At 35.6% G+C, this 10357-nt stretch overlaps 1 protein-coding gene across 1 annotated transcript; it reads right to left on the minus strand.

Annotated features, from left to right (window-relative positions):
* Window positions 1–3983: 3983 nt before the first annotated feature.
* Window positions 3984–6272, minus strand: LOC123533355 (toll-like receptor 1). The gene has a single exon (XM_045314998.2). It carries the CDS (start codon window positions 6270–6272, stop codon window positions 3984–3986), a length of 2289 nt encoding a protein of 762 aa, XP_045170933.2.
* Between the last annotated feature and the right edge of the window lie 4085 nt (window positions 6273–10357).

Genomic DNA, 10357 nt, shown 5'->3' on the forward strand with positions numbered 1-10357 from the left:
TTCAAATGACACAACTTTTCCCCAAAAATCCAATTTGGCCACCAAAGTCAGGTTTTCATATCAAAGGGCCATGTTTAAGGGCTTACAAGAGAACAGGGCTTCTAAAAAATCTACAAAATTCAATATAACTAAAAATTAGCATCCTTGACATGATAGTAAAATCTCTGTCCCGAAAAATGTCTTTATATATTTTTAACCTTTTAATAGCGAACAATGCAAACCATCTAAAGGTTAATAATTCATTTTCATTGGTTATCTCCAGCCACACAAGAAATTGACAAAAATGTAAACAAATGCACATTTTTCAAGATTTCTCTAAAACTACATAATGCCATAACCCCAAACTTTACAAAAGTGTTATGACATATATTTATCACACATTTAAGTTAGAAATATCATGGCAAAATATATATTATGCATTTAGGAGCAGGTATTTCACAGCAACTGTGTTCTGAGTCTGGAAAATATGCAATATGTCTTTGCTTATCAGTCCAATAAACTTGAAACTTCTACTACAGTTTTGTAATAAGATGCTGTGTGAGTTGCTGTCCTCAAAACAATGCAAAACAGTAAATTCACAAAGATATTAACAAACAGAAAAATATTTCTTAGCCAAAACCCTTGTTTACCACACACACAACAAAGTGATCCATTGATGAATCTTCATGAAATTTAACACAAATATATATCACTATAGAGTGGTGGGACATGCTTGTCTTTCATCAGAATCTCTTCAGTAACTGCAGAGGTATTACCCATTAATTGTTTTAAAATTCATGAATTTCCACAAAACAAAGTAACCCAGTTTTAGCTTGCTTTATGTCATACTGGAAGCCTATCAATCAGGTTTTACACAAATTGTATGATAATTCCCTAAAATCTATATTTAGAATGTAAATCCATTTTTAGAAGTGTAAGTCATGTGATTAACTACTCCAAGTTTTTGTACTTCAGTTGCAAATTTAAAAGCTAGTTTATATGTGTCACTGATGGGCTAATATAGCTAGAAAATTGTTAAAAGATGTACAAGTTCATAAGGTGAAGATTAAAAACATAGATATAGATTAAAAGGTTACAGTTGCCAGCCTCTCGGTGAATGGAATTAAACTGGGGCTGAACTGAATGTGTAGGGAAAGACCATTCCAAGAATGAATTATTCTTGGAGAAAAGGAGTTAGAATGGTATTGCATATGAGACTGTGGGGTCAAGTAATTCAGGTTCCTTGTAGGTATGAGATGGTTATGGTCAACTGCAATAATAGAAGGGAATTTTGGATGCAGCATCATTTAACGGATTGCCAGTTGGGATCTTTTAGCATTTGGGTGACACTGCTTGTTTGACCATAGTTGATCGTTGCACTCGTTCAGTTTTGTATCTGAGGGATTTTTGCCAAGTGTGCAATTTAGAAGAGCAGTATTAAAGTTTTGGGCAGACATAGGTGCTTGTTATATACTGTTCCTTTTTAGCTCAACTGAACCAAAGGTTCAGGGTGAGCTACTAGTATAGGGTGGATGGTCCGGCGTCCCTCGTCCATTGTCCGTCGTCCACATTTTTACTTAAACATCTTCTCCTCTGAAACTACTGGTCAGAATAACACCAAATTTGATCTGTAGCATCCTGGTGAGGTCCTCTATCAAATTTGTTCAACTGGGGCATTTGGCCCCTTTTAGGGGCCGCTAGAGCTAAATATAGAAAAACCTTTGAACAACTTCTTCCCATGAACCGCTTGATGGATCTTCATCAAACTTGGTCTGTAGCATTATTGTAAGGTCCTCTTTCAAATTTCTTCAAATGGGGGTACATGGTCTCTTTTAGGGGCCGCTAGAGCTAAAAATAGAAAAAACTTTAAATGACTTCTTATCATGAACCGCTTAACGGATCTTCATCAAATTTGGTCTGTAGCATTATTATAAGGTCCTCTCCCAATTTTGTTCAAATAGGAGCACTAGGCCCCATTTAGGGGCCGCTAGAGCTAAAAGTAGAAAAACTTTGAAATGACTTCTTCTCATGAACCGCTGGATGGATCTTAATCGAACTTGGTCCGAAGCATCATTATATGGTCCTCTCACAAATTTATTCAAATGGGAGCACTTGGTCCCTTTTAGGTGCCGCTGAGCTAAAAATAGAAAAAAAACCTTTAAACGATTACTCATCATGAACCGCTTAATGGATCTTCATCAAATTTGGTCTGTAGCATCATTATAATGTTCTCTCACAAGTTTGTTCAAAGCGGGGCACTTGGCCCCTTTTAGGGGCCGCTAGAGCTAAAAATAGAAATACGTTTAAACGACTTCTTATCATGAACCGCTTGATTGATCTTCATCAAACTTGGTCTGTAGCATCATTATATGATCCTATCCAAAATTTGTTGAAATGGGGGCATTTGGACCCTTTTAGGGGCCGCTAGAGCTAAAAATAGAAATACTTTTAAACGACTTCTTCTCATGAACCGTTTGATGGATTTTCATCAAACCTGGTCTGTAGCATCATTATAATGTCCTTTCTCAAGTTGTTCAAATGGGGGCACTTGGTCCCTTTTAGGGGCTGTTAGGGCTAAAAATAGAAATACCTTGAAACGACTTTTTCTCGTGAACCGCTTGATTGATCTTAATCAAACTTGGTCCGAAGCATCGTTATATGGTCCTCTCACAAATTTATTCAAATTGGAGCACTTGGTCCCTTTTAGGGGCCGCTGAGCTAAAAATAGAAATACCTTTTTAACAACTTCTTATCGGTAACTGCTCGATGGATCTTCATCAGACTTGGTGTGTAGCATAATTATATGGTCCTCTCCCAAGTTTGTTCAAATGGGAGCACTTGGCCCCTTTTTGGGGCCCATAGAACTAAAAATAGAAATACTGTTTAAAGTCTTTTTTTATTTAAATGTTAATACTTTGTCACAAGCAAGATCTAATTAGGTCAAAGTCGGTCTCAGGTGAGCGACTTAGGCCCATTTCGGCCTCTTGTTTCCTTAACTGGTGTTTGTTTTGACATTTCTTTTGACGAATCTAGGTGAGTTATTTGATTTTGATATGATGTTGTCAACTTGAATACATTTGACCAACTGAGATCTTTACTAAGTGTGACACTCAGGTATTTTGCAGGTTCTGTAGTTTTAGAGCTATATTATGAAGTGTATAATTGTAGGTGATAGTTTTTTTCTTCCGAGTAGTCTTCAGCCTCAAACTTATCTGGACTGAACTCCATTAACTGGTCATTTTCCCAGGCTTCTAGGGAACAGAGATGGTTTTGTAGGGATTGAGAATTAACGGAGAGTTTAACCATCAGAAGACAATGGTTCATCTGCAAAAGTCGTGATTTACTTTTGATGAACTCTGGGAGGTCATTTATGTTGGCTAGGAAGAGACAGAGGCCAATAACTGATCCTTGTTGAACCCCAGAGAGAAGAGGAAGTTCATTTGAGGTGACAACTACTCTTTGGGATAGGTCCTTGAGAAATGATTTGATTCACCGTTACAGTAATGCTACTGGATGAACACCCAGGGTATCAAGCTTGTGAAATAATTTATGGCTGCTCAGCCTTGTCAAAGCTTTACTGAAGTCCATTACGATGATGTCAGTGTGTTGCCCATTCTCAAGTTTGTCATATACCTTTTGTGTTAAACTTATGAGTCTATGATTTGACCTGAAGGAGGAGATCATTTCTGTCAAAGTGAAAAACGATATTTGAGACAAGAATATATTTCGTCTTTAGGGACTTGACCTGTTTCAAGAGATAGATGGAATGTTTTTATCATGATTGGGGCTATCTTTCTGTGGAGAAGTCTTGGAGAAATTTTATCAGGACCAGAGACAGAAGAGAGAGGTATAGGACAGTATATGCAAATTTATTTATGTACTTCAGTCGAAGACATGTTTTTATCTTTAATAAGCAAAAGTAAAACCAAATTAATATTTTTGCAAAAAGAAAATGTCTTAAATTTACTCTGGAAAAAATGTACAAAGCCAAAAAGTAAACCCAATTACTCAAGTTGGTGGTTAGAGTATAACTGTCCTCTAAACAGGGCTTGCTGGAGCAATTCTCTATTTTCGTTTTGAGCTATGAGGTCTAATACAGATGCGCATACATTTTCCCATGTTGTTTTTAATATATACTCATTGTTTTCAAGTGTCCATAATACTCTAACATTACTCTTGAAGAGCATTTTCATAGTGGGCATCATCAGGTTTTCATCCACATGACCTTTAATCATAAGTATGATAGGTTTGTTTAGACGATTTGCCAGGTCTATCTCATTGTGGCAGTAAGCGCTGGTGCAGTAACTATCAGACACCACAACAATGAAAGCTGATGCTCGCTCTATACATCGAGCAGCTTCGTCGAGAATCAGGAAACCTGGTCGCAGGTATGCGTCTCCAGTGCAGACTAGGTTTCTGTCTATACCTGTCATAAGTTGCAGATTTTCATTCAACTTATCCAGCAGATAATTCTCTACAAAATCTGTGTCATCACTGCTGTGTGATAAAAAAGCAGCAAATTCATATTGACCTTGACCTGCATGCAAATTCATTAAAAATTTCATCCTTTTGGCTTTATTTCTTGCCCATTTTTTACATTTGTACGTTATTGTCACAGTTACCACTGCAATAAAAGCAATCAGTCCCACTGATGTGCTTATAGAAATTATAACTGTCTTCTTATTACATATGCCCTGTACTAGTTCTGGTGTACGATAGTTGATGTTTTGTGTTGAGCCACTCTCGGTAATACATCTAAGATTCGATGTTGGAATGTCAACAGATTTAGTGCTTGTAAGCCAGCTGATGAACGTTTTTGCCTCACACTTTGAACATGAAATAGGGTTAGACTCCAGTTGTACAGATGTTCTTATATCTCCCAGTTTGGGTACCCTTGTGTTCATGGATTCCAAGTTATTCATGGAAATTCCATTCAGAATCTTTATCCTGTTATTTCGAAGATCAAGCACTTTCAGTTTTTTTAGATGTTGCAGAGTAAAAGTCACCTGTCCAAGGTTATTGTGTGAAAGATCAATCTTTTCAAGGTCATAATTCTGAATAAAAGTATCTTTCGGTATGCTTGTCAGAAAGTTTGTTGATAACTTAATCATTTTTAAATGGTGCAGGGAAACATATAATTGCTTAAAAAACATGTGATGTTCTTGAACCATTTTATAAAGCTGATTTCTTGATAGATCTATCCTTTCAAGATTTGGGAAACAGGCAGTCATACTTGGATGAAGGAATTCTAGTCCATTCTCAGCTAGATCTATATGTTTAAAGGTAAATGCTGCATAAATGTTGCACTGCATCTGAATATCTAGATATTTGATGTTATTTTGTCGAAGAATCAGTTCTTGACTGTGCCATTCCAAGGGTATGTTTACTTGCCCAGTACTATTAATTATCCACAACTGGCCACTTCCTGAGATGCTTATACTACTAAAATTTACAACTTTAGGAGAAAGTATATAATTAGAATCGTCAGATAAATCTGATGAATGCCATATCTTATTGTATATTTTGATTTGAGATGGAATATCCCAAAGCAGGCGTGTATGACTAAAATCCAAAACATGTAGATGCATAAATTTACAGACATCAGTGCTTTTATCTATAGTCACATGTGATACTGTACAATGTGATATGTTCACATTTTTCAAGTGTTTCATAGAATTTAACAGGGCTGTTAAATTTATTTCAGAGATCCTTGTGTAGCTAAAATCTAGAGATGTAACATTTTTATCTTGCAGTGCTTGTGCCAATTTTGTGCCGAATTTATTTGGTTCCCTGTAGAGATTTAAATATGACACATTCAAATTTTCTAAGCTGGGTAATATACCCTTTCCGTTTATACTTCGCACTAATGCAGTGAGACTCAACCTTACACATCCGGACATGTCTAACAACTTCAGGGTGTCCAGTCCGGTAAAGGCATTCGGATCAAGTTTAATTCCTGTCATCAGATGTATATGTAGCTCTTGAAGGGTTTTTAATCCATGGAAACATTTTGACTTTAGAATAATTGAAGAAATATATTCACTTACAGTGTATGTTAACTCAAGTGATTTGACCCTTCTCCAGTTATCAGTCTCAAAGTGTGAACTGTTCACTTCAAAGATTTGATTTTGTTCTTTAAAATCCAGGATGTGTACAAAGGAAATTCCATTTGGAATATCTTTTGGAATATAGTTACATTTCAGTGTTGTGTTCATTGTATCATAGTACTCCTTTAAAGAAACTATAATTGACAGCTTAATTAGCATTAATAATACAATTAACTCAAAAGCCATATTCCTATAAAATGCACAAATATTTTTTTAAGCTATTTACAAAACTTCCTATTATGTCAGTCATAGCACATGGTCTGTCTGATTTTGCATATTATTAGGTACTTCCTGCTTTAAATTGGCTGTAAAGGATTGCAAGCATGTAAATGGGGATTTACCTCATTTTACACTATCAAATTCATTTATGTAGTAGCAACAGGGAATTTAAAGTCCCACTATTTCTTAAAATCAAAAAATTTTAGTGCATAAAATTAATGTCCGGTCGTGTGTATATGATGGTTTTAAAAGTCCTGTTCAACTGCGCAACAATAGTTGACTACCTATTACCTAAAAATTCTGGTAGTTTCATACAGACTTGTGTTTATTTTTATTTTCTCCGAGCCGATTTCCGTCAAGTACTGATTGCCTTCGTGACGCGAACACTATGAAACTTATGTTTCTCGTTTATGTTTTTAAATCTGATGCTATTATTATGGGCCAGGCCGGACCTTAAAAATAAAGATTTGAAACTTGGCAAACCGAAAGGACCAAATTGTCATTTACGACATACATTGCACTCACAAAAAGCCATCACAAATTAGCCAGTAGACTTTTTTGCATACGGGAGGTGCTCAGGGACTGGACGAAATATAAAAATATACAGTTGGATATTATGAAACGACACGCTTATTACGGCCGTAAAATGTTGTATAGTATTATAACATAGTAGGGGTGTCGCATACTTATTTTAGAGGTCATCTTTAAAATATACATTCTTTGAGTACCAGTATAAAAGTCACCAATTTCACAATCTTTGGGGAGCAGAATATTCAGAAATTAATTAAGTCTGATAAAATACCTACAGTTTATATATAAATTAATCTTTACCTAATCTTTTATCTGTAATGAACTCTCCAGTTTTATGTAAATGCACAAGTTTAGAATTTAATATAGGGCTTTGATTTGCTTGTTAGCTCACCTGTCACAAAGTGACAAGGTGAGCTTTTATGATCACGCAGCGTCCGTCGTCCGTCCGTCCGTGCGTCCGTACGTAAACATTTGCTTGTGACCACTCTAGAGGACACAGTTTTCATGGGATCTTTATGAAAATTAGTCAGAATGTTCATCTTGATGATATCTAGGTCAAGTTCGAAACTGGGTCACGTGCGGTCAAAAACTAGGTCAGTAGGTCTGAAAATAGAAAAACCTTGTGACCTCTCTAGAGGCCATATTTTTCGTAAGATCTTTATGAAAATTGGTCAGAATGTTCATCTTGATGATATCTAGATCAAGTTCGAAACTTGGTCACGTCCGTTCCAAAACTAGGTCAGTAGGTCAAATAATAGAAAAACCTTGTGACCTCTGTAGAGGCCATATTTTTCATGGGATCTGCATGAAAGTTGGTCAGAATGTTCATCTTAATGATATCTAGATTAAGTTTGAAACTGGGTCAACTGCGGTCAAAAACTAGGTCAGTAGGTCAAATAATAGAAAAGCCTTGTGACCTCTCTAGAGGCCATATTTTTCACAAGATCTTCATGAAAATTAATCAGAATGTTCATCTGGATGATGTCTAGGTAAGGTTCGAAACTGGGTCATGTTCAGTCCAAAACTAGGTCAGTAGGTCAAATAATAGAAAAACATTCTGACCTCTGTAGAGGCCGTATTTTTCATGGGATCTGCATGAAAATTGGTCAGAATGTTCATCTTGATGATATCTAGGTCAAGTTCGAAACTGGGTCAACTGCGGTCCAAAACTAGGTCAGTAGATCTAAAAATAGAAAATCCTTGTGACCTCCCTAGAGGCCATATTTTTCAATGTATCTTCATGAATATTGGTCAGAATGTTCAACTTGATGATATCTAAATGAAATTTGAAACTGGGTCACGTGCGGTCTAAAAGTAGGTTATTAGGTCAAATAATACAAAAACCTTGTCACCTCTCTAGAGGTAATATTTTTCATGGGATCTGCATGAAAATTGGTCAGAATGTTCATTTTGATGATATCTAGGTCAAGTTTGAAACTAGGTTATGTGCGGTCAAAAACTAGGTCAGTAGGTCAAATAATAGATAAACCTAGTGACCTCTGTAGAGGCCATATTTTTCATGGGATCTGCATGAAAATTGGTCAGAATGTTTATCTTGATGATATCTAGGCCAAGTTCGAAACTGGGTCACAAGCGGTCAAAAACTAGGTCAGTAGGTCAAATAATAGAAAAACCTTTTGACCACTCTAGAGGCCATATTTTTCATGGGATCTGTATGAAAGTTGGTCTGAATGTTCATCTTGATGATATCTAGGTCAAGCTTGAAACCGGGTCAACTGCGGTCAAAAACTAGGTCACTAGGTCTAAACATAGAAAAACATTTTGACCTCTCTAAAGGCCATATTTTTCAATGGATCTTCATGAAAATTGATGAGAATGTTCACCTTGATGATATCTAGATCAAGTTCGAAACTGGGTCACGTGCGGTCAAAAAGTAGGTCAGTAGGTCTAAAAATAGAAAAACCTTGTGACCTCCCTAAGATCTTCATGAAAATTGGTGAGAATGTTCACCTTGATGATATCTAGGTCAAATATAAAACTGGGTCACATGCCTTCAAAAACTAGGTCATTATTTGACCTTCTTGTCCTTAAGTGCAATGATAACAGGTGAGCGATATAGGGCCATTTTGGCCCTCTTGTTTTTGTGTAGAGATTCTTTGGTTATTTTAAAACAATGCGAAGTACTTGAAAAATAATAAAAAATGTAGAAATTATGTGTTTATTTTATTTTTAAAACTTTAAGTTAAAGCCATAATGCTATAATAGTTTGTTATGTACATTTATTTGTTTGTCCAGTACATTTCTTAGTTTGTGTTGTGCATCTAGTAGTTTGTTCTGTACAATTAATAGTTCGTCATGTGCATTTTTCAATATATCCGGTACAAATAATAATTTGTTATGTAGATAAAACAGTTTGTTATGTACATTTCCTAGTTTGTCTAGTACATTTCCTAGTTTGTTATGTACATTTCCTAGTTTGTCTAGTACATTTCCTAGTTTGTTATGTACATTTACTAGTTTGTCTAGTACATTTCCTAGTTTGTGTTGTACATTTCCTAGTTTGTCTAGTACATTTCCTAGTTTGTTATGTACATTTCCTAGTTTGTCTAGTACATTTCCTAGTTTGTGTTGTACATTTCCTAGTTTGTCTAGTACATTTCCTAGTTTGTGTTGTACATTTCCTAGTTTGTCTAGTACATTTCCTAGTTTGTTATGTACATTTCCTAGTTTGTCTAGTACATTTCCTAGTTTGTTATGTACATTTACTAGTTTGTCTAGTACATTTCCTAGTTGTCTAGTACATTTCCTAGTTTGTTATGTACATTTCCTAGTTTGTCTAGTACATTTCCTAGTTTGTTATGTACATTTACTAGTTTGTCTAGTACATTTCCTAGTTTGTTATAGTACATTTCCTAGTTTATTATGTACATTTACTAGTTTGTCTAGTACATTTCCTAGTTTGTTATGTACATTTACTAGTTTGTCTAGTACATTTCCTAGTTTGTTATGTACATTTACTAGTTTGTCTAGTACATTTCCTAGTTTGTGTTGTACATTTACTAGTTCGTGCCGTCTTTATAGTTCGTCGTGTACATTTCACAATATATTCGGTGCAAATTATGTTTTGTCATGTCAACTTATCAATTTGACATGTGGAGTGTACGAAAAACAACTCGTTATACGGTTTATTTGTACAGGTAAGTATTAGACACTGCACCGGCAAAAATAGAGGGATTGATGATTTACAGTCAACTCCCCCCCCCCCCCCCCCCCCCACACCCCCAATCATCTCGTTCTCCAGTCAACTCATCCCACTTGGCGGTTTCAAATTAGTCGTTCCGCCGCCATTTTTCGACCCCTTATTTTAATACTAATTTTGACCAAGTTTGCAAATAAATATTAAGTAAATTATCATGTTAAATACATGCATGTTCTGCATAAAAATATGAAAATTAATTTACTTTAAAAACTACATTTTTTGTTTTATGAATACCCGACTGTATGTAAAAGTGGTGTAAAGTGCATGTTCGTTTCGTAGTTTAACGTGTAAAGTTTTCTGA

Source organism: Mercenaria mercenaria, chromosome 12 (genome assembly GCF_021730395.1).
Source record: "Mercenaria mercenaria strain notata chromosome 12, MADL_Memer_1, whole genome shotgun sequence".
In the NCBI taxonomy this organism is placed as follows: Eukaryota; Metazoa; Mollusca; class Bivalvia; order Venerida; family Veneridae; genus Mercenaria; species Mercenaria mercenaria.

Excerpts from the sequence above, each read along its gene's own strand:
- LOC123533355 (XM_045314998.2), bottom strand. The coding sequence starts at position 6,272 with ATGGCTTTTGAGTTAATTGTATTATTAATGCTAATTAAGCTGTCAATT.